This window comes from Gobius niger (assembly GCF_951799975.1).
Source record: "Gobius niger genome assembly, chromosome: 17".
Classification (NCBI taxonomy): Eukaryota; Metazoa; Chordata; class Actinopteri; order Gobiiformes; family Gobiidae; genus Gobius; species Gobius niger.
Window position 1 is genome coordinate 24,037,637 of NC_136868.1, and position 23,383 is coordinate 24,061,019.

Here is a 23,383-nt window from a genome sequence, read left to right on the forward strand (position 1 = left end):
GAGGGAAATAAAAGAAAGGGCCTACCTTTTGCAGAAGTGGAAATCACAGCAACGTGAAGCCAGATGAGTGAAAGTCTGTGTGTGACTGCTATAGGAAATGAGGTGGAGACTTGACAGTGGGTGGGAGAGAGAAGGAGTGCATAGAGGGAGCATGATCAACAGTACGTTGCTGATCCAGCCCTGTGCGCACTTTGCCCCCAGTCAACTGCAATTACAGATAGGCAATGTTACCTAATGACATACCGACCGAGAAAAAAAGTATTTACACCACGTCATCACTATCTTGTGGAAGAAAGTGATTGATTTAGCTCTGTAAACTAAGTTGAGGAGATAGCCTAGTGTTGGTAAGGTCATTCTCATTCTTCCATAGCTAACAACAAAGTGCAGACAATGTGTACAACAAAGTTTGCAGTTCAGAGTTCAGTACACAAACATAAACATGAACAAACTTGCAGAGGCGTCCTACTCTCGAAAGGCAGGGGATTTTACTCTCTGGACGACGTTTGTCAATCAGCAAAGTAACTATTCAAACGCTCGATCCCTGTTGCCCTGCAGACTTAATTTATTGGTAATGTGCCCGTTGTACCTGAAGGAGGCGCCAGGAGACAGATTACACCAGAGTGAGGTGAGGAGGTCTGAGTCTGAGCAAGAGTAAACAGTGTTTGTTATTTTTCTTTTTTCTTTTTTCTTCTTCTTCTTCTTCTTCCTCCTTCCTTTTAAATCCAAATCCAAACATGGACTCTTATGAAGTTACCCGCAAGAAACTTTGTTGCATTGTTTTATTATTATATTTCTGAGCGTGTGTTGCCTTCACTGTCACGTTTAAAGTTGGATTTTTTTTCCCCTTTTAATCCAACAATCAATTAAACAGTGTCACAGTAAAACACGAGGAAGACATACTGTATAAGAGAGTAGGGGCAAAAAAAGGTTACCAACAAAAATAAATACTTTGTCTTTTAATTCGATATTTAAAGATTCAATGTAAATTAAATGTTTTTGTTTTGTTTACAGTGATTCATTTATTATCAATTATATGTTCAGTAGAAAACATGGAATTGGGTAATGAAATAATACAAGCTGCTTTGTTCGATCTGCTCAAACCAGTGTTAATTTCGTCGACTAAAATATGTAGTCTTAATTTTAGCTAAAACTAAATTAAAAGTTTTTCATGAGACTAAAACTATGACTAAAATGTCCAGATATTTTAGTCGACGAAAATAATACTAAATAAAAATGAAAGGGAGAGACTAAAATCATCCAAACTTCTATTGAGCGTCTGAAAGAGCCTCAGATCATGTAAATTCTCTGCCAAATAATCAGCTCTGAGCTTTGTTCATGTGGAGCAGCTCCACGAGGCAGAAGACCTTGATTAAATATGATTATAATGAATATTATCAATGCAAAGTCGACTAAATTAGTCTTAAATTTAGTCGACTAAATTGACATGCAATTTTAGTCGACTAAAACTAGACTAAAATTGAAAAGTTTTTTTTTAATACTAAATCTCGACTAAAATGTCAAAAGACTAAGACTAAAACTAAATTAAAATATGTTGTCAAAATTAACAGTGGCTCAAACCACATGGGGACGAGTACAGTTTCTAATTTTCGAGTGTGGAAGCGCCCCCTGAACGCGTCATAATTCATATCCAATGAGACCCCGCCCTGTCCACGTTGGACCGCTGACCGCGTCTCTCTCATCTGTGTGTACAGTGGCAGCTCCAGACGCGCCTTCCTCAGCTAGCTCCGAGACGATGAGCTAGAGAGGCATTTTCCACATCGAGAGAGACCCGCCGGTTAGCTCCTGTGTGCGAGCTAACGGGCCAACACTGACATGGGATGATGTAGCGGAATAAGTCTGTGGAAGAACTGCGCAGTCCTTTAGCATGCTAGGCTAACGTGGACCCGTACATATTTTGGCAGGAGTAATCTGTCTGTTAACCAAACCGAGCTAGCGGCTGTGAGCTAACGCAGGCTAGCGTTCACCTGCGAGCTGCACTGCTAACAAGCCCCGCTGTGGATCTACGGGATGGAAAGTGGGAAGGAAAAAGAGGTTGGTGATCATTTAACTCTGACTTCACAGGGGTCACCCGACTCTAAAAGTGACTTAACATCGGCCAAGATAAGTGGATCACCGCCGCTGTCCGCTGGGAAGAGACCCTCCATTGCAGAGGATGAGGGTGGCGGCGCAGAGGCGAAACTCTTCGGCAAAGGGCTGGCGGCCACCTCCCTTCTCCAGATCGCGATAAGGAATGGGATCTACCAAAACCAAGTTGCCAACGCTCTCGGCGGTTCGGCCAAAAACATTAACATGTCGACCGCGAAAACCGCCAATATCTATAATCTAACGTCTGCCAATAACACCACTTCTGTCAACTCTTTGCTGGGGAGACGACGGCAGCGGCACAAGAGGAATTTATCACTCGGAGCTTCGCCAACTACGAGCACGCCCGGTGTGTCCTCCACCGAGGCGGCCAGTCCCGCTCCCGCCGCCTCGCCGCTCAGCACCCTCAGCCTGGACAGGAAGACTTTCCTCCGGCAGAAGCAGACCAAGCAGCTTCAGGCTTCTGATAAGGCTTGGGTGAGGTCGGACCTCCGGCGTGGCTGTATACATGTGCACGACTGGCTCACGCCCTCCTACCCCCGGCCCGTGCTGTGCATCGAGGACACTACTGCTCAGGAGGTGGCTCTGAAAGTAGCAGGGAGCAAGTCTGGAGCTCTTCTGAGAATAACTTGTAAAGCTAGTACTTTGGCTGTTTCCAATGACAAAGACCAGGATGGACAAGGAAGTGACAGCGGAAGTCTTACAGAGGCTTTGGATATCAAACACCTTAAGGTTGACAATAATGAAGATTTACACTATAGTAAGGGCTCAAAACACTGTTATGATGCAAAACCGTCTTCCAGCCTATTGTTGGATGACAAGAATGCAAGTAATTCCTCTTCAGAGGTGTGTTTGAATGACATAGGCATGGATTTAAGTCTGAGTGCGACAGACTGTTACGTCTACTCTGGTTCTGACATAGAGAGCAGCACTTGTGAGGATTTCAGTCCAAGTGGACCAAGGAGTACAGAACACAGGGACTCGCTTAGTGAAGGCGTTTTGGGCACAGACTCCTCAGTGCAGAGCACAAACTGTGACAGCGCTCCAGAGGACCCAGACCCATTTGAGAGCTCCTCGGATGAAGTTGACCTGGTGTCTTCTCCAACACACACGCCCGACACCTCTGCTGCTGACCACCTGCCTTCTGCAACAGGCCCCTGCAGCACCACGCCGGAGAAAAGCACCTCGGACAATAGCACTGCAGCGGGTGATAACACGGACAAATTAATCACACCTCCATCCAAGTGTCCCAGCAGCTCCCAGACTCGGCCCCTCACAAGCCAAGCATCTGTCCAGGCTGACCCAGACATCCCCAGGGGGAGCAGGGCATGGCCAGAACCCATCAATACCAGTCCCACCCCGGCCCTGTTCCTCCAGCTGCACGGTGGAGCGGTGCGGCGGCTGGAGGATGAGGAAAAGCCTCTGCAGATCCTGAACGAGTATCTGACCAACCTTGGCTTCGACGACCCGGGGAGGGTGCAGGAGGAGGGCATGAATCCTGAGATCGGCTGTCTCATTCGCTTTTATTTCGGTGAGTGTAAATAGACATAACATATGGTGACTGTAACACTGTGCCCCATTCTACGTTCTCAAGTAGCAAATGAATGTGTAAAACAAAATGTGCATGATATTACTGTAAGATTGCTGACACTTAATGCTATCTATGTTATTAATCTAGTAGCTGACAGTCACGCTCTCGCTGTGCACGGCTTTCCACTCCTTCAATGTACCATAAGTAGTCATTGTGTTTGGTTCGTCAGACTGTTCAACAAGTACATTCGATTGTCCCGCTGACACAAAGCCCATGTGTTATGCCTCTGAAGCCTCGCGCGCCGCCCCTCCCTGTCTAACAGTCCTGTGTGTGCGGGCGATCTGGGGGTAACAGGTGCGCTCTTTAGGTTAGCCAAAGACCAAAATCTGGTTAGTGCTCTTTTGTGTTGTTGTTATTGACACAAGCCTGTGTTCGCTGACATGCTTTATTGTAAGAGGATGGAAAACCGGCTTGATCTCGGATTAGCACAGTGCCGAAGTACTGTTTTTGACCTTGTTTGGGTTTTTTTTAACCAGCAGTTCAAGCACAGGCCTATTAATACATTCTGGCAGATCAGTTTAGATGGTATTGGTTTCATTGTTCGATATCTGTGCATCTGCCAAATGTATCAAATTCTCCACACGCATATGAGCCATCAATTAACAATGCACCAGCCTTACTGCATTGTGTTCATATCCTAAACGAGGGCACTTTTCACTTTGTAACACCAAAACAATAATATGTTAAAGTTAAGATGTAGAACAGATCAAAATTCAGTGGTAAATAGACTATATTGTGACCTGAAAAAAATCTGAACAAATTCTCAACAGAAAGAAACTAGGGTGCAAGATTTTAGCATTGAATCAGTAGAAAGTGAGCCTAGTATTTACTATGCTGATTGTACTGTGGTAAACAAGAAAGCTGTTAGAAGTATCATCTGTAACATATTGACCATATTGAATAGTGTAAACACAAAGTGTTACTCCCTCTGTCATAGCACACCGACAACAGTTGCACAACAATAGCCTGTCCTCCACAGGCCGAATAGAAATGGGCGTGTGATGTGCCCCTATTTCCTCTCTACCCTCTAGCTAAGGGATCCCTGGGTAAAATGGCCCAAAGGAATGTGGCAGGAAACGCTGGAGATGGAGCTGCAGATGAATTTCAGATTTATGAGAGGTTGTTGTGTAAGACAAAAGGACTTTGCCGAAACACTTCTGTACTGTCACGTTGGGAGAGGCTCTGAATGCCCACAAAACCTAAAACAAAAATATACATCAGCCCAAAAACACAAATTGTAAATGGAATGATGGATTACACAACTTCCATTTTGGTTACTCAGACGTTCAGCGTTTCACAAACAGGCGTATCATTGGCTGTGACACGGGTGTGTTCATTTAGAAAATCTATTTTGACATGTGCACAATGAAGTTTCTAATATTAACCCACCCCACAAACTCACTCATGACTGGACTTTAAAAAACGGCTCAGTCTTTTTCCAATTCATAACTTTACACCAGGGCTGCACGCATTTAAAGAGATGGTCTGACGGATTCCAAAATGAGGAGACTGAAATTTTAATCAAGTAAACAATCAAGTTCCCCGCGAGAGAGTGAGAACAACATTACAGAAGTTCACGTTAAGGCTCCCTCCCCTCCTGAGAATCCAAAGTGATGGCACTGGGGATTCTCATTAGCGTCTCAGATCAGCAAAGTGAGCAACTTATTTATTGAGAATTGTGGGTGGGATTAAATAAGTAATCTTCTTCCCACTCCTTTTTATGCAAAATAGTTCATTATGTTTACAACGCCAATTATATGCAAGCTATTAAATTTGTAAATCATGTAAGCTCGCAGACATCACCAGCACTATTGCATCAAAACCCCACATTGCAATACCTAAGTGGCATCCTGCATGTTAAGACTCACTGCTGTACTCCACTGTTTTAACTGTCGTTGGTCCAAAAGGGGTCTCGAATTCTGCCAAGATGGGAGAGAAGAGCAGTGCAATCCTAAACCTCAGCGCTTTTCACAATACTCAGACTTGTTTTGAAGCAATCGGATGAAAAAAAACACGGTGCTTATGATTGGCATGACTTTGATTTTGTAAAATATATCAATAAAATAATGCTCCTGGGCCTTTTTAAATGCTCTCTGTGAACTGATTCTTAATTTTTAAACATAAGTTTTAAATTTAATCCCAATACTCATCAGGAAAAAAAACACAAATTATATTTCTGCAAAACTGTCCACCCCTAGTCCTCTACTTTACGCAGATGCAAGAAGATTTAACACCTAAGTGAGTCTCGCCTCGCTCAGCAGCATGCCACATTTGACAAAGTGCAGATAGCCAGGTATCCCCTCTGTCACACACACACACACACACACACACACGTACACACACACACACACACACACAATGCTGACTGTAAAGAAAAGTGAGCTGGGTGGACCTCAGATTTCACCTCCTCAGTGTTTCAGACTGAGACAGTGGTCAGAGCAGCTCCAGGGGTCACTGCGCTTCAGAAGGTCAACAACATTTAGTAAACTTGCTTCACAATAACGCAGGCTCTTGTTTTGATACTGAGTGATATTCAAACCTAGATCAGCTTTAAACACGGGCTGTGGAGGGGAAGTATTCAGTACTTCTTTGTTGCCTTCATCTTTTTTTTTTTTTTTTCTTCACCTAGTCTTTAGAGTGTAATTAGCTGTACGCTCTTGGGGTTAGCGTCTTTGAACTGCCGAAGTGATCAAACAAAACAAAAATGATCAGAACAATCCTAATTGGCCCCATGGCTATAACTGAGATTGACCGTAGATTTGATGAACACATTTCTAACAATTTGGTTTGGGCTCAGGATGAGACATTCATGACTTGTTACAATGCAGCATTTTAAACTTTTCACCCACAGATTATTTGTGTTTGACAAGTTTGACGCACACACGTGACACTGAACAGGAAATGTCTTGTGGTGACGTGATGAGCGACAGGATGTTGAGCGTAATGGACGGAAGGAAAGGCTATGTTTTAACCCTGATGTGAGCGGATCAGCCCAGGGAAGGGTGGGCCGGTGCATTTACACATTCCTCCGTCCTGTATAGCCCGTCAACTGCCTTTAGGAGCAGAACACATGGGCTCATCGATGAGTCAAGTCCAAAACGAGGAGTCCGTTCTTGTAAAGGTGATGCCGTCGGTCAGTCACAGTCGGGAGGAGTTGCTCAGTCGCAGTGAAACCTAAGTGCCGTTTTGTTTAAGTCACCAGAGAAGGCAGCGGAGAGGATCTGGGGCCGGCGTTCTAAAGCATTACATAACAGGCTAATCTGATTTCAAGCCTCTTTGTGATTCCACTCTCCATGTGTCTCCCTTTCCCATGTTGTCGTCGTCGCGTGAATGTGATCCTCCCACCAGACGACAAAAGCCTGAACGCCCAAAACGGAAGGATTTAGAATAGATTTTCCAGTTTTTGGTAGGGCAAGAGAACAAGTCTTAACTGCTGTAAGTCATAGTTTCTTCACATTGGACTGAGATCGCCCAGTCCACAGCCTCAATGGTGACTGTCACAGCTCCGTGTAAGTGAGGGGTTAATGTAACAAATCACGCCTGAGTGGCTGCTCACTCTCTTTGCCCACGGGCTGTTAACTTCCATTCACTTGCATAACCGTTGTGTTACATCCCTCTCAGTTTGTGAAAGAGGAGCCTAGTGTGATGGTGATTCATAAAGTCCTAAAAATAACCCTCCACTGTGCAGAAATGTTACTAAAAATAATCAGTGTGACCACGTGCCAATATGTCCTGCTCATGCCTCAGGTAAACCTCGCAGCGTCGGCGGCTCTGAGCGCGTGCAGCTCTCCGGGGTGTTCAACGTGAGGAAAGGGAAGCTGGCTCTGCCGGTGAACCGCTGGTCCAAACGACAGGTCATGCTGAGTGGAACCTGCCTGATCGTCTCGTCTGTGAAACACGCCCACACGGGCAAGATGCACATCCTCCCACTCATCGGAGGAAAGGTATGAACTAAAGCGGTGTGTTTGGTTTTGCAGAGGGGGAGAGGCACACACTATAATGGCAGGAAGTACAGTAGAATCCGGGAAATACTTCAAAGAAATACTAAGATGTTCACACTCACTAGGTTGTGTTAATATTAGAAGCTGCACATTTAAAAAAAACACTGAGACTGAGAAATGCAAATGTGTCAGTTAACAGCGCAGTTTGCACACTTGCAGGAGCAGAAAGCCTAAACTATAACCTTTGTTCTTCTTACAGAGGAAACTAAGCTTATATAAACCTAACTTGATTCACAGGTGGAGGAGATAAAAAGACACAGTCACTGTCTCGCGTTCAGTTCCGCTGGTCCCCAGAGCCAGACCTACTACATCAGCTATGAGTCGTACACAGAGCACCTGCGCTGGCATCGCACTGCAGCCAAGGTACAAGGACATGTTCCGATGTCTGAGTTTAAATGTACCTTTCTCTTCCTCATTCATACCATGCCATTGTGTTTTTGCTGTGTCAGATTGCGTCTCAGAGGGTGAACTCTGTGGACCTATCGTGCTGCAGCCTGGAGGAGCTGCCCTCACAGCTCTTTTACAGCCAGGACCTAACACACCTCAATCTGAAAAACAACTTCCTGTCCCTGCACAAAGGTGTTCCGGCCCTCACCAGGTAAACCACGCTTGTTCAGGACAAACATTTTTTCGTCGGTCTTTTTTTGTTGTCATGCGAGTCATGGAACGTCCCATTGTGACTTGCCACCATATGGTCTAAAGAGGAAGCAGCTGAGATCGAGTTACACATGACATGTCTGTGTGGGGTAGCTGTGGTTTAAATGATTAAAAGCGAGCTGGCATTGTAATGAGATATTGGACATTCATCTGGCTGACCCGGGGGCACTGGGCTTTTCCTTTCTCTTCCATTTTATTAAATCATAAGTGTCAAATGAGTCATTTGCTACAGTAAATCATAACGACGTGTGTGTTGTCCACTGATCATAGTTTAGTTTAGTTTATTTGAGCAGCTTACTTTTTTCTAATTGACAAAAATACACATTAGACAGTCATAGATCATTGTCTACTTCTGTTTTTGTTGTACTTAATTCAGTCTGATGGAAATAAACGCACTCGGTAAATACTGCCTTTGTTCCTTTATAAACAGGGACTTCCAGGCTGAGCTTTTGAAGAACATGTTTTTCCGAGCTGTGCTTGTGTCTTTTCCTCAAAAGGACACAGTGGGCCTGGCCCCTCTCTCCGGCCCCTCTGAAGTGGATTATCACACACTTCTCTTACCTAAAACCTTTGCCGTATTGTTTAGGAAAACTGTGTAAACATGAAACTTAAAATAGTGAAGCTACTTCTTGTTTAGAATATGTTTGCTTCTTTTCATTGTCCATGTCGGTCATGTATTTGTTATTTGTTTTGTGTGTTCTCTTGGGATTTGTGGCATTTATTGTCACATACATTGATGAATACATTTTCTGCTCTTAGGTTCTGCAAGCTGCGAAGCCTCAGTCTGTCAAATAACACTTTGACTGAATTCCCGCTGGCCTTGTGCGATATCACTTCTCTCACGGAGCTGAACGTGTCTGGAAACCAGCTCTCATGCCTGCCCCCTGAAGTCGGAACTATGCACAAGTAGGTGATCCCTGAAATCCTAAATAAAGACCGTTGAGCCGCTTTCATCGATGGTGATGATCATTTCCTCAGTTCACGCCTAAGAGCTGTGCGCGTCCTCAGTGACCTACTCGCTGCTGACATTGGCTTCAGGCAGGCGTTGTGTTTTGATTCCAACAAAGCAGATTAGTTTCTCTGTGCATTCAATGAAAGGCTGGCGCGGCCCCAGAATCCTGATGCATGAAGCCTCAGAGAACCCTAGTGCACAGTCATGCTGTCCCCGGTAGGTCACTGGTTCGTTCACCTGGAGGTTTTTTGTAGGAGAGTTTTCTGACTAGAGCTCCTTATGTTCTGAGAGTTTGCGTATTTGTGGCGTCTTAAGTGGTATTAAAAAGTGAACACATTACAACAGCAGTACATTTTCAGAAAGACTACTATTGTGTGATTTTCTATAGTGGATGTTTTCCGCTTTAAAGAGTCTTTGTGGGCCATAGTCACATGTGGGAGCAATTGCTCGAAGGCACTAATGATCCTGTGTGTTTGCTGCGCAGTCTGCAGACTCTTCTCCTGGATGGGAACTGTCTGAGCTCTCTGTCGGCTGAACTGGGGTCTCTGGACAGCCTCACATACCTGGGTTTATCCTTCAACCGCTTCAGCTCCATCCCGTCAGTGTTGGAAAAGCTCCGGGGCCTGGAGAGGCTGTGTTTGGCAGGAAACCAACTCTCTGTCCTGGATACGCCTGGCCTGCAGTGGCTGCCTGCACGCCACGTAGATCTGAGGTAAACAAGTCTGCTTTTTATAGAAGTCATACCGGAAGAACGCCTAATCCGACATACCTGACAAACTTACCTGTTCCTTGTGCTTTCCTTTTTGCCTTTTTGTCATTATGATCAGAGCATAGAATTCATAGCGATGATGATCATTTCAACTGCACTATCTCTTTATCTCTTCATGCACTATGGTTGTTCCACAGGCTCAACCAGCTCCACACAGTCACAGCAGGGGACCCAGAGCAGCTGGTTCACATTGTCCAGCTTGACCTGAGAGACACAGGCCTGCGCGATCTGGACGTTCGGTGTTTGTCCAAGCTGGAAGTCCTCCGCTGTGACAGAAACTCCCTGTGTGTCCTCCGAGTCAGTGGCCAGGCCCTCAAGAGCCTGCACGCTGCGCATAATGGTACAAATCTATCCATCGTAACGGGATATTTACCAGTGATGTGCGACTCTGAACTGAGTTAATGTTTTTGTAGAGCTAAAGCTGCTGGATGTGGCACCTGTCCCAGAGAATCTTACTGTTGCGGATTTATCTTGGTAAGCAGCACATTCAACTTTTCTTTTTGTTTCAGTTTGTTTGTGTCTATATGCTTCACCCCAAATTGAACGGACTCTTTTCTTGAAGGAACATGCTGTGCTCTGTGCCTGACTGGCTTTGTGAGAGCAGTAAACTCGAGATGTTGGACCTGAACCATAACTGTGTGACTGAGCTACCAATACAGTAAGTGTTCTAGGGTTGGGCGATGTCCCCTTAATTGGCAGTTGACGATGTTTACAGTGAACCATCGTGATGGTCGATGAAATTGTCCATCTCTCATTATAAGCATTTTTAAAGACATTTACATAGCCTATATATATGCTGCATATTATTTATGTTAGGAAAAATGTGAGATTGCAGGATAAATGGATCTAAACTAAACATGATCTGAACAGAGTCACGGAACACAAATTTTGCAAAAGAAAGTGTTAAACTCATGCGGAAAAGTCTGAGAGGAGAACGACGTATTCAGAGCGTCAACTCCTCCTCAATATCAAGGCTCTTATCGCACTAATACAAATGTACATCGGAGCTTATTATTTGCATTTGCTCAGTTTTAACGTAATGTTTAAGAAGCAGGACAATATTTTGAAATTTGCGTCGTAGCCTACGTTTTTGAAGCGATGATATCGTCCATCATGATGACCAACCCTAAAGTGTTACACACCTGCTGTGGCTTTTCACTAATAATGAATACGAATTAATTACGATTAATTACGATTAATTCCATTTTGGCAAGTAGCACGTTTACTTTTAGTACTTTGGCAGGTTTTGTGCATACGTATCTATTGCAGCTTAGGCTCTTTCTATTTCATGTTTGTGTTTGTAGTTTAGGCCTACACAAAGTAATTAAGCCAGCTTGACTCGCTGGAGCCTTTGCATTTACTGTTCAACTCCAAATCCCATCATCAATAGAAATCTATGGAGAACAAAGTGCAGGTAAAAACGCTTAAGCGAGAATAAGACATGGACAAAAATACAAAACAGCCCCACATTGGGGAGGACCAAGATGTAAATAAACCAAATGCATTCAAGTAACCAATGAAACTAAATTACAAAATTATGAACATTATTCAATATAATCAGTAATTTTAGCTCAAAATAACATAACCATACAAGGGCCAGGACTTTTTTTTATTAATTCCCATTAGTTACATAAGATTTAATGCAATTAAAAATATTAATTGCAGTTAATCACACTTGACTTTAGTGGCACACTTTTTCCTGCAAGACTTTGCTTCGAGACGGGAAAAAAAGCCAAAAATAATTTTACTGTCAAACTTGTTTATTCACACAGTTCAATCAGTACTAAGTAACTTGTTTACCTTAATAAATCCTTTTCTTAATCCCCTGGGAGTAATACAAGTGTTAATGGGATGATTGGAGGGTCTTTCATCTCCCCCTTGTGTCTCTGGCCAGAAAACCAGAATTGCAACTTTCCTGCCTCTGGGTTGGAGGCACAATACACACTAATAGAATCAAGAAAAAGAAGACGACGCTAACAGGCTAACGGGCAAAGCTAACTGCAGGCTAGCGCCACTGAGTGAAAAAAATTATCTCCATTGTATAAATTGGATGTGCAATATCCCTCTCTCCCTTTGTCTTTTCTGTCAGCGTAGTATTTACTCTTACGGACAATTAATGAATAAATAAAGGGGCATGAGTTACTGCTTTAAGCCACATAAACTTATTTAAAAAGATCATTCTCCAATGTCTTAGGGCAGGACAAAATCAATCAAACTGCTATTGTCCTTGAAGTGTTTGACATGATCACACAAGCCTCACATCACCGCTTAAAATAAGTCAAAATGTAGGAAGATACAAAGAAGCATCTCAGTTATACCCCTAAACAAGAAATACAACCCCTAAATAAATTATGCCTAAATGCGCTGAATTAAGGCCATAATTATGTTGATTAAAAATGTTATCGAGTCCCACCACTAAGCTCTTCACAATACCAAATTTACCAATTGTTGTCATAAACCACACATCAGGACCAAGTAATTCTGGCAAAAATAAGACATTCATACCAAAAGCTCCTACAATGATGGTGATGTTGGGGTGACGGCGGCTCACATGGTAGAGTGTTATGTCTATTTGTTTAAACCTTATAACCCTGAGCACGAACTCCACATTGTACCGTCTCTGCTCATGGTGTCGATCGTAGGTCTCAGGAAGTAGTGTTGGGCAGGTCAAAAATGTGTTTATTTTTAGAGCCTCTTCTCATTCCTCTGGATGTTTGTGCGGTGCAGGCTGCTGTCCTCTGGGAGTTTGAGAAAACTGCTCGTTGGCTGGAACAATGTGTGCCGGCTGGCGGAGAGGCTCGAGAGATCACAGCTGGAGGTGCTGGATCTGCAGCACAATCATCTCTCTGAACTTCCGAGCAACTTATTCATCAAAGCACAAAGGTATACAGTACATGACCCCAAAGTTATTTTAGTTCTTATTTCACTGTTCTTTAGATTGCAAACTACTTTGCAGCATAATAAAAAAGACGTAATCGAAGGAGTTCTGAAAACCTCAACTTTACCCCGACTCTTCTTTTTGTCCTAGTTTGCGATACCTTAATGTGTCGGCCAACAAACTGGAAAACCTCCCCCCTGCCAGCCTGTCGGAAGATGGCTTTACCCTCCTGGAGGAGCTTTACGTGACCAACAACAGCCTGACTGACAAGTGCGTCCCCCTCCTGACTGGACACAGCCATCTGAGAGTGCTCCACCTCGCCTACAACCTGCTGCAAACCTTCACGGCCAGGTAGATCTTCCGGCCAAACAGTGGGCTGAAAAGAAAGTTACTGAAAGGGATTTGAATAGTGTGATTAACCCAATGTATCTTCCATGTTCCATTTTTGTCCCCTGACTTGGTGGTTACGGCAGTAAACTAGCCCGGCTGGAGCAGCTGGAGGAGCTGGACCTGAGCGGGAACAGGCTGAGGACTGTACCTACTACCATCCTGAGCTGCCAGCGCCTGCACACACTCGCGGCCCACTCAAACTGCATCAACGCCTTCCCCGAGGTCCTGCAGCTGCCCGACATCAAGGTCAGTGTCTCCAAACATGGGGCAAGAGAGGCCAGTAATCCACTCAAGCGCTTTTACCAGAGTGCTCTCCTACCCTGTGTTGCCTCAAATCTGTAATAAACATCTAGTTAGTGTTTGTCACTCCTCGCTGTGTCTCATTCTTGCAGTGTGTGGACCTGAGCTGCAATGAGCTCACAGAGGTGTCCCTCCCTGAGAGCCTCCCTTCAAAACTCCAGGAACTCGATCTAACAGGAAATCCCCGCCTCAACCTGGACCACAAGAGTTTAGAGCTTCTTAAGTATGTGTTTTTTATTGTATGATTTGACTGAGAATTGGGCGTTTTTAAAGATATTTCATGTTACTTCTTCTTTGTGTAGTAACATCCGCTGTTTCCGGGTCGATCCATCTCCCTCGGCGCCTTGTGCCAGTGAGAGTCATGGGGCCCCTTCTGTCTGGAGCCACAGTTACACAGAGGCGTCCGGAGTCAAAAACAAGTGCGTTTTCATGTGGAATGATGTCCAGTGCAGGCTAAACATTGTATATTCTAAACTCTATGCATTTGTTAAGTAAATAAAATGAACTGACATAAGACAAACTTTATGTAGGTGTTGGTTTTGTCAACATATAAGAATTGTATTTTTTCTTTCAGGCTGTGTGTGGCAGCTCTAGCTCTGGACAGCTTCTGTGGGATTCGAGAGGCATTGTATGGAGTGTTTGATGGAGACAAAAACGTGGACATCCCTTATTTGCTGCAGTGCACAATGGGAGATGTCTTGGCAGAAGAGCTTCACAGGCCACAAAGACAAGAAGACTACATGACCAGCACTTTTCTGACAATGCAGAGGTAAGCATTACTGTGCCACTCGGATGAAGTCTGAAAGCTCATTGAGGGTGATGAATGTTCTGATCATTGTCTCAACGTGCTGCTTGGCAGGAAGCTGGGCACAGCAGGACAGAGGATGGGCGGCTCAGCAGCTTTGTGTCATATTAGACACGACCCTGTGGCACCTGGGGAGCACAGTGGCTGCTTCACTCTCAAGACAGCCAATGTGGGCCGCTGCCAGGCCGTGCTGTGTCGAGATGGCAAAGCTATGCAACTTTCCACTGTGCACACTGTGAAGGAGGAAGTGGAGTATCAGAGGGTACGGCAGCATAATGCCATCATCACAGAGGTACTACAATAACAAAATATTTCAATGAAATGATGATCATTGTCATGATTTGTAAGATAACTTGCTGCATTTGATTTTATCTGTAGGATAACAAAGTCAGTGGTGTGACTGACTGTACCCGGATTATGGGCTACTCATTCCTTTGTCCATCTGTCACCCCTCGTCCTCACGTGTCCACTGTTACGCTCACCCCACAGGATGAGTTCTTCCTCTTGGGCAGCAGGGGTTTGTGGGAAATGCTGTCTCCCAGTGAAGCAGTGGAGGCTGTCAGGAATGTTCCGGATGCCCTGGCTGCTGCAAAGAAGCTGGTAACTCTGGCTCAGAGCTACGGCTGTGCGGACAGTTTAAGTGCTGTTGTTGTAAAACTGAGTGTGAGCGAAGACTGCTGCTGTTTCTGTGAGCCCCCACCCCCTCCGCCCAGCCCTGGGCCTGGGGCACACACCAGTACTCACCCCTATCCTACCTGCGATGGAAGCATTCCCTTACCCCCCACCTCCTCTGGGACGGTGAGTGAGCTGAGCAGCGAGTTGAGCCTGTCTGAGATGAGCAGTGAGGTGGGCTCGACTGCCTCCTCTGAAGAGCCTCCTCCACAGGCCGAACACATGGCGCCACTCTTAAACCTGCCTGGGCGTCCAGGGTCACGCAGGCCTGTCGGAGGAGGCAGCTTCCAGAGGCAGTTCTCTGGAGCTTTGTCGGACAATGGACTGGACAGTGAGGATGAGGAGCCCATCGCAGGGGTTTTCTCTAATGGCAGTCGAGTGGAAGTAGAAGCTGATGTTCACTGTCTTAACGGCCGGGAACGTCACTCTGCGCACATTGGTGCCCAAACACAAAAGAGTAACACCCACCCCTCCAGCACATTACTTCAGGAGCCTGTACAAGCCGTGCCCTCCCCTGTGCCCCCTTCCTCTCCCTGCACGGGCACTCTGGGGCGCAGGGCCCGGGCCAATGGCTCTGTGGCCTGTCAGGCACGGAGCCAGGATGTGATCGAGGAGGCAGCAGACGCCCCTGTCAGGAAGCAGGGAGGTTACTTCAATGCACCTGCACAGCCAGACCCCGATGACCAGCTCATTATTCCCCCTGAGCTGGAGGAGGAGGTGCGCCAGATCATCCAACAGCAGCAGCAAGAGCAAATGCAGGCACACAACCAGCAAGCACACCCCTTCCAGAAACCTGCGGACTATTTTGTGACTCCCCTCTAACTCTGATTAATAAATGCCCCATTCCTAAAAGCACCACTGTCTCTAATTCAGCATTTAAGATGTGACTGTAGTAAGCTGTTACTTCCTCCTAAACCTCAGAGTGTTCTGAGCACGCTTTACTAAATTACTTTTAGTTTTTTATTTTCTTATTTTTCTAATGTTACTGTATGCCCCAAAAACACAATGCAATTTTATAATAATTTGTGTTGGTTAAATTGTCAAGTGAGTTTTTTATCATATCATTCATGAGAGAAGCACTTTGAATGATCTTCATTCAACAATTGTATTGTCAAATGGTACTTATGAATGGACCATTCCATTGTGTTGAGAAAATGTTTTGGATTATGACGTTGGCCTTACTGTTGCCAGAGTTGGTGAGCTTTAGAACTAACTCATAGATGTTTAATACTTTAAAGTGACATAGTCACTGGAGTGTACTAATATTCTCTAAGAGAAAGGATGATTATTTCATAGACTGATATTCCACATTTATGTTATCGGGGCTGGAGTGGAGAGTGGTGCTGCAGTGCAAGTCAAAGCTGAACGGGACAAACCCACAGTGAAAACCAGCTCAATGAATGTTCTCAGAACAGTGTTACAGCCTACAGGCAATAGCAAAATCGCACAAGAGAGCTACTTTTGCTATAAAATGACAAATAAATTAAGATTTCTGATGCATTTGTACACTTGTTTTTCTTCTTTATTGCAGAGGAGCCTGAAATGTACACGTTTGTGTTTTTAACTAATCGCAGCGTAACAAGGTGTGCACATGTTGTGATGTTCGAGCCTGTGTACTACAATACTGGCATTGTATTCTCTGGGATGGTACGTTTAGCCGTGGCTTTAGTGAATCCCTCTGGAGAATTTCTCTTGTTAGTAATTATGTCTCGACTGAACAGTTCAACAGTCCCATCACTGTGGCGTCCTTTGTGCATGTGTGGCCCATTGTCTGACAGAGGACACAGCAGTGAGGTCATCGCTGGCAGGAAACCTCTGGAGGGGACAACGTGACAGGACAGAGCCCCCTGCATGTGGTTTAAATTATTACAAAAACATGTTACTGAATAGGCCTAAATATACCGTTATTTGCTGTTTGTGCTTTAAATTTTACGTAGCAATTTGAACAGCTAAGAATAGAATAGTTTAACAGGATTATTTTGGTCAGGGGTCTTATGTTTTTCTGGCTAAAGCCCCCGAATCAAATTATGTCTACTTCTGCAGGATACTGTATCTGACGTTTTAGTCAGTGAATGTGCAACTCTGCAGTTAAAGACGTAAATTTAAAAATAGGTTTAAGGACAAATCCTCTCAAATAACGACCCTCTGCTTGTACCCCCTTGTGGGTTGACCCCTAGAATGTTCTCCACTTGGTAATGGCTTAGTGGTTGTATGTCTTGTTTTAATGTGCCCAAAGGAACAATGAATAACAAACATTATTTTTTAACTTAAATTTAATAAAAATTATTCATGTTAAGGTAAAAACAGAGTGACAGGATTTGTCTCTCAGTACAGTCAAACAAACTTAAAACTTCACAGAGTTAAAAATGACAGTAGAAAGCATGTCCTGGTGTGGCCCCTCATACAGAGGTGGTTGCGGCCCTGAGTGGAGCATTGTGCGGCTGAGAGCGCGCCTCCGCCCTGTCAGCGTGCCTCCGTTTTCTCTCCTGCAGGTAGCGCCTGACCCCTCTGATGGTCTGAATGGTCAGCACTGTCCCGGCCGTGTACAGGATGGCCGTGATGAGCCCGAAGAGCGCCACCGCGGCATCTGCCCCGCTCACGTCACAGCTCATCCAGGTGTAGCCATTCCGAGCATAAATCCGCTCACGCTGCAGGCACACGTCTGTGGAGTTCACCCTTATGATAAAATGTAAAAACAGTCCGACGGCCACCACGTAGGCTACTGCTCCAACTGCTTGGAAAACCAGCGCTCCAACCAGAAGCTTCCGGGACATGACGTGGGCCGGTTTGTTCCCGGCCACAACGAACAGGAGAGAGATCACCCCAAAGACCAGACTGAATGTGATGCCTCCGTAGATGCCTGGCGCCCTCATCTGGCTGTACTGCATGTCCAGCTCGCGCACCTTCTGCAGCTCGGTGCCCTGGAGGTTGAAGTTGGAGTTGATGTTGAACCCGCCCAATCCAGCTGCGGCGGACATGCCTGATGTCACCATGTGAGCAGCCACCACACAGATCAGCACCAGGGCATTGGTCAGGACAGCACAGATGAGGACAATTCCTAAAAAACAGGGAAAAAAACATTACAACATTATTAAAATGTATAAATGTATAAATTGTATAAAATGTATTATTGTTAGATAGTGGCAGCTCCTCAACACCTCCAATGGCCTGAGTATATATTCCCCCCATCTCTAAATTGTCCAGGGTAAACGATCCAGGAACTATTTTGAAGAATAAAGATTTTTAGATGATGATTAGGTGAAGAGTGTTCCAGTAATTGTTTGGCCTGTCCCGACAAATCCATCACAACAGACCAAATTTGCTCATCTGATCTACTCTCTACAGTAATTCTGACATTCATACAGGCGGTAGGTGAAGTGTCTTGCCCAAGAACACAGACACAATCAGGATTCAAACCTCCAACCTCTCGGTTATTGGACGACCCTCACTAGCTTCTGAGCCACTGTTGCTCTCGCACTCTCTACTGCACAAACCGTGTGCCGGAAAGCGCTTTACTTTTTGTAGCTATTAAAATGTCTTTTTAATTCACACTCGGTTTATTAGCGATCTTTCATTGTGCGTATGAATAGTGTTGAAGTTGAATGTAAAAGTAAAACAAAATCTTACTTGCTTGAAATTGATATTCACATAATTATTCAATGACAAAGATCAATTGAAGCCTAAATTACAAGATTAAAACCACAGTCAAACAGAGAGACAAAGGATTAACTGAAATGACAATGCACTGCAATCAGTTTCGGAGCAAACAGGTAAAAAATGCATTCTTCAGAACATGTCATTAATCCACTGACCTAATCCACTGAGATTAAAGGTTATCAGTTTTCTCCAATAATGGGGTCAGATTAGTTTAGGAAAGAGAGAGAGAACTGAACAGTAGAAAACCGGTTTACCCAGAAAGTATTCTCCGAAAGAGGAGGGAGTGAGAATGAAACCAAAGTCCTCAGTGACTGCACTGCCAAAGATAAAGCTGTGCTTTTATTGGGATCTGTGACTCTACCTCTCCTGGAACATATGTGAGTGCATTTGGAGTCGGATTCACGGTGATCCACTCGTGGGACGTCCCTGCCATTCCGAGGAGAGTGGGCTGCCTCTCTGGGCTGGTAGGGGGGTTGAGATGAAGACCTAAACAACAGAGAAACCATGGAAACCATGAACACAGACAAAGTAAATGAACTTTTCAGGAAGTACTACAGAAAGTATGAGAGCACAATACTGACCACAGGCTGATGGCTCAAATGGAAATGATGATTGAATATGAAATGCGTATTTAAATCAAAAACGTTTGACTGCCACATAGACTACTTTGTCACCACACATACTCCGAGTAGGTCAACACTAGTATTCAGGCAGTGGGGCATTAAGACTATGATTCGTACACACCTGTCTGGTGATGAGCGCCTGTCCTCGTAGTATCGTCCGTCTCCATTCCTGTCCCGGTGCCCCCGGTTGGAGCGCGGCTGACTGCTCATAATCTGCAAAAGATCATTCTTTGTCACGATGAACGCTGACCTCCTTTGACGGAACATTTACTTGGTCGGTGTTTAAATCGTTTCTTTAATCACATTGTCAGATTGTTTTTTCTGTCGTCGCCATGATTGCGCAGACGCGATGCCAAACTTTTCACATTCAAAGGAAGCTTAGAAACATAAGTACAAAACAAACAGTGAATTAAATCCAGTATAACTAAGAAAACTTACTGTGAATTGATTTTGTGATTTTTCTTAAAATTCCGCCATTGTTGAGTAAAATCGATCGACAGGTATAGGACAAAAACAACCCCACCCACCGCAGAGGAAGAGCGGAAAAGGCAGGCTCTGATCAGGTGAGAAGTGCAAGAGCGGCGCTCACTCCCAGAGGGACCCGGGTCTAAGGCTCTGCTCAAGACATAAGAAGTGGCTCTTTGTAGAATCGTCAAATGTGATACAGAACTGCAGCTTTGTGTGGGCCAACGACGCCTCTGTTTGAGGGATGGCACAATGGCCTTTAGGCTGAGTGAGACTGTGTTGCTGCTGTGCAGCCTGTGCCCATCAGGAATGCACTTGTTTGCTTCTGCTCTGACTGTTTGTAAGATGGAGAGGGCCGATATAGCGTGTATAGTGTGTTGATAGGCCAATGGCGAGGTGTTGTAATTTTTTTATTTTTTTTACCGTGTGCATGAATTCCTCAAATTGCATTATTTGCTTATGGTATTTTATATTGTCTTGGGCATAATGCTAGCAGTTATTGATGTGTATCTGTATATATAATATATATATATATATATAGGCTATATATATATATATATAATTTTCTTTTTCTTTCTTTTTCTTTTGAACAACAGTAACATTGTTTATTGTGATGATGACGTGACTCAGTTTAATAAGTTAAGACCTAAAGATAACCCATGCTGTTCCACAAATGTCCCACACGGGGGCAGCAACAAGCCCCTGTGCGCTAAAGCTCTTCCGGGTGCTGGTCTTTGGTCAGATGTAAACATGCCTGATCATTGAGCGGCAGAAGCTGAGCAGAAATGTTCCTCCTTCGCACCGCGGCGGTCACCTGCAGGTCAGTGGCCGCTGTGCGCGGCCTGTGCACCGGCCACACCGCCTGCAGAAACACCGCTACCTACACCCAGGGCCAGAGCCCCGAGCCCCGGATCCGCGAGTACTTCTACTACATCGACCACCAGGGCCAGGTGACTTTGCCACATGCTGCACGCTCACAGTGTACAGTATACAGTATACAGTATACAGTATACAGTGTACAGGCCGTTCAATGGAGTTTCTCATCATGTCTTTGTTTTCAGCTTTTCCTTGACGACACTAAAGTGAAGAACTTCGTAACCTGCTTCAAAGGTTAAATTAATGATTGTTTTAGACTTCTGTGTGTGATGATGCGATCAACTTGCTTTTCGCATGGTTTCAAAATTCTCACCTCCAAATGTCTGGCTGAAAATTAAAAAAAAAAAAAATCATTATGTGATATCGAGGATGTGGGGGCCATGTCTCTCAAGTGTAAAGTATATCCTATACTATTTTAGAGCATGATTATTCTGAACTTTAAGGCGCATTCTGCAACATTTTCCATCCATCCATTTTCTTCCGCTTTATCCGGGGCCGGGTCGCGGGGGCAGCAGTCTCAGCAGAGATGCCCAAACTTCCCGATCCACACACACCTCCTCCAGCTGTTCTGGGGGGACCCCGAGGCGACACCAGGCCAGCTCGGAGACATAGTCCCACCACCGTGTCCTGGGTCTTCCACGAGGCCTTGTCCCACTAGGACATGCCTGGAACACCTCCCGTGGGAGGCGACCAGGAGGCATCCGGAACAGATGCCCGAGCCACCTCAGCTGCTCCTTTCGACGTGAAGGAGCAGCGACTCTACTCCGAGCTCCTCCCGGGTAACTGAGCTCCTCACCCGATCTCGGAGGGTGCGCCCAGCCACCCTGCGAAGGAAACTCATTTCGGCCGCTTGTATATTCGCAATCTTGTCCTTTCGGTCATGACCCAAATCTCATGACCATAAGTGAGGGTGGGAACGTAGATCGATCGGTAAATCGAGAGCTTTGCCTCCGACTCAGCTCCCTCTTCACCACGACAGACCGATACAGCGACCGCGTCACTGCTGACGCCGCACCGATCCGTCTGTCCATCTCACGCTCCATCCGTCCATAGATACTAATCTGCAACATTTTATATGGGAAAAAAAAAAGGTTATATTTTTGTGCATATGACCTTTTAGTGACCCAGCGGCTGTATGAGTGGTCAGCATGGCACCTTTACTTTCGATCATGGTGGTCTCTACAACGCTCCAGGATCATTTGTTTTCTGGTGAGGGCGTCCGTCAGCAGTGAAAAACCTTCCGAACAATTGATTTTAGAGCTTCCTAGAAATCTCCATGATTGAAAGTAAGGGGGGCCTGCTGCCCACTCGCTGGGTCACTAAAAGATCAAATACACACAAATATCAACATGTGTTTTCACATAAAAAGTTGCTTAAGTCACCTTTAAATTTCATAATAATCGTGCTCTAAAATATTCTAGGGTACACTTCACAATTGGGGACATGTTGAACAGGCAAAAATAGACCACACAAAAAGTTGCATAATGCAGGTTGAGATTGTTCTATGGTCTGCCGAATACACACAATAGTTTTTCAGAGGCCCCAAAATGTAGTCAATTCTTAAAGGCATACTGTATGATCTCATGGATAAAAAAGGGGAAATTACGGCCTTATTCCATATTCAGCTGCCCAACCACAATTTATCAACTGGACACCATCATAGGCTTATTGCATTTTTGGATTAAATGAAAAAAAAAAAAAAAGTTTAAAAAATCTATATAATGCTATATCGCACGCCCAGCTTAATGTTTGGTTCTGTGCGCAGATAAACAGTTCCTGATATTCTTCTTCAGCCGGCTCCGGTCTAACCAGAGTGGACGTTATGAAGACTTCCCATACCTGTCCCTTTGTGGCAGGGAGAGAAACTTCCTGAGGTGTGATGACCGGCCTGTTGTCTTCACACACCTCATACAAGAGGCAGAGCTGCTGTCATACTGCGGGGGGGCTGAGAAGCTCACTGTCCCATTCCGTCCCGAGTCCCTGTATATGCACCCGGACAGCGGCCGACTGTACCACCCCTGCACACAGAGGGCAGGGGGAGTAGGACTGGTCCGCTCTGCTCTGGCCATTGAACTGAGCCCCCACTTTGTTTATGAAACTGATGGGAGCCATTCAGGACAACCCACACATTTTATCTGGAGTGGCAAACAACACAGCCTGACCAATGAACTGGCAGAACATTTCACATCATCAGAGGAGGATGGTAGTGGATGCCGTGGAGGAGATGGATAAAGCTGCATATTGTCTGAAGCTGTGGGCCTGTGATGACTACATATTTCTGTTGAAAAGGCTGTCACTGTCATTACATCCCAAAAGCATGAGAAGTGTCCTTAGGTTTGTTTATCTTTTACTTGCAGCCAAATAAAACACTCTTTTCTGCACAAAAATGATGTGTTGGTTTAGTTCTTATTGTGAGTCATAGACTATGTTCATTATTTGACATGTTGCTGAGTTATTATTGTGATAAGGCTATACTGACCATTTGGAGGAGATGTGGAGAAGCGTTTTATGTCAAAAGGAGGTTAGGGTGTCAAAAGTCTACAGTTTATTATGTTATAATGAGTGCCAAATACTGAATAGGATATAGAAATAGAATAGAAATATGTTACTCTGGTCCATTTCTATTTTACAGTTCAGATTTTTT

At 44.9% G+C, this 23,383-nt stretch overlaps 3 protein-coding genes across 3 annotated transcripts; 2 read left to right on the forward strand and 1 right to left on the reverse strand.

The window, feature by feature from the left end:
• Positions 1-1,666: 1,666 nt before the first annotated feature.
• LOC306976955 (PH domain leucine-rich repeat protein phosphatase 1-like) lies at positions 1,667-16,624 on the forward strand. Its single transcript, XM_079575100.1, has 17 exons — positions 1,667-3,634; positions 7,442-7,638; positions 7,933-8,058; positions 8,145-8,293; positions 9,112-9,258; positions 9,789-10,016; positions 10,211-10,413; positions 10,487-10,547; positions 10,636-10,731; positions 12,801-12,956; positions 13,102-13,302; positions 13,425-13,587; positions 13,734-13,864; positions 13,944-14,060; positions 14,216-14,410; positions 14,501-14,738; positions 14,825-16,624. Exons 1-17 carry the CDS (start codon positions 2,029-2,031, stop codon positions 15,938-15,940), a joined length of 5,130 nt encoding a protein of 1,709 aa, XP_079431226.1. The 5' UTR covers positions 1,667-2,028; the 3' UTR covers positions 15,941-16,624.
• An 801-nt stretch (positions 16,625-17,425) lies between these two features.
• On the reverse strand, positions 17,426-19,952 carry LOC306977097 (MARVEL domain-containing protein 3). Its single transcript, XM_079575267.1, has 4 exons — positions 19,926-19,952; positions 19,520-19,611; positions 19,137-19,261; positions 17,426-18,176 (listed from the first exon to the last, which is right to left on the reverse strand). The coding sequence occupies exons 2-4, from the start codon at positions 19,606-19,608 to the stop codon at positions 17,518-17,520; spliced, it is 873 nt and encodes a 290-aa protein (XP_079431393.1). The 5' UTR covers positions 19,609-19,611; positions 19,926-19,952; the 3' UTR covers positions 17,426-17,517.
• Positions 19,953-20,591: 639 nt separating this feature from the next.
• Positions 20,592-23,027, forward strand: cUnh8orf82 (chromosome Un C8orf82 homolog). Its single transcript, XM_079574807.1, has 3 exons — positions 20,592-20,813; positions 20,925-20,973; positions 22,505-23,027. Exons 1-3 carry the CDS (start codon positions 20,649-20,651, stop codon positions 22,969-22,971), a joined length of 681 nt encoding a protein of 226 aa, XP_079430933.1. The 5' UTR covers positions 20,592-20,648; the 3' UTR covers positions 22,972-23,027.
• Positions 23,028-23,383: the final 356 nt, after the last annotated feature.

Bases quoted from the DNA above. Each gene is read 5' to 3' on its own strand.
- cUnh8orf82 (XM_079574807.1), top strand. From the start codon at position 20,649: ATGTTCCTCCTTCGCACCGCGGCGGTCACCTGCAGGTCAGTGGCCGCT. The intron at 20,814-20,924 runs GTGACTTTGCCA...CTTTGTTTTCAG, and splicing joins ACATCGACCACCAGGGCCAG to CTTTTCCTTGACGACACTAA. The intron at 20,974-22,504 runs GTTAAATTAATG...TTCTGTGCGCAG, and splicing joins CTTCGTAACCTGCTTCAAAG to ATAAACAGTTCCTGATATTC.
- LOC306977097 (XM_079575267.1), bottom strand. From the start codon at position 19,608: ATGAGCAGTCAGCCGCGCTCCAACCGGGGGCACCGGGACAGGAATGGA. The intron at 19,262-19,519 runs GTGTGTACGAAT...TCTGTTGTTTAG, and splicing joins AGGCGCTCATCACCAGACAG to GTCTTCATCTCAACCCCCCT. The intron at 18,177-19,136 runs GTAGAGTCACAG...CCTGTTTTTTAG, and splicing joins TCACATATGTTCCAGGAGAG to GAATTGTCCTCATCTGTGCT.
- LOC306976955 (XM_079575100.1), top strand. From the start codon at position 2,029: ATGGAAAGTGGGAAGGAAAAAGAGGTTGGTGATCATTTAACTCTGACT. The intron at 10,017-10,210 runs GTAAACAAGTCT...GTTGTTCCACAG, and splicing joins GCACGCCACGTAGATCTGAG to GCTCAACCAGCTCCACACAG. The intron at 10,414-10,486 runs GTACAAATCTAT...ATGTTTTTGTAG, and splicing joins CCTGCACGCTGCGCATAATG to AGCTAAAGCTGCTGGATGTG.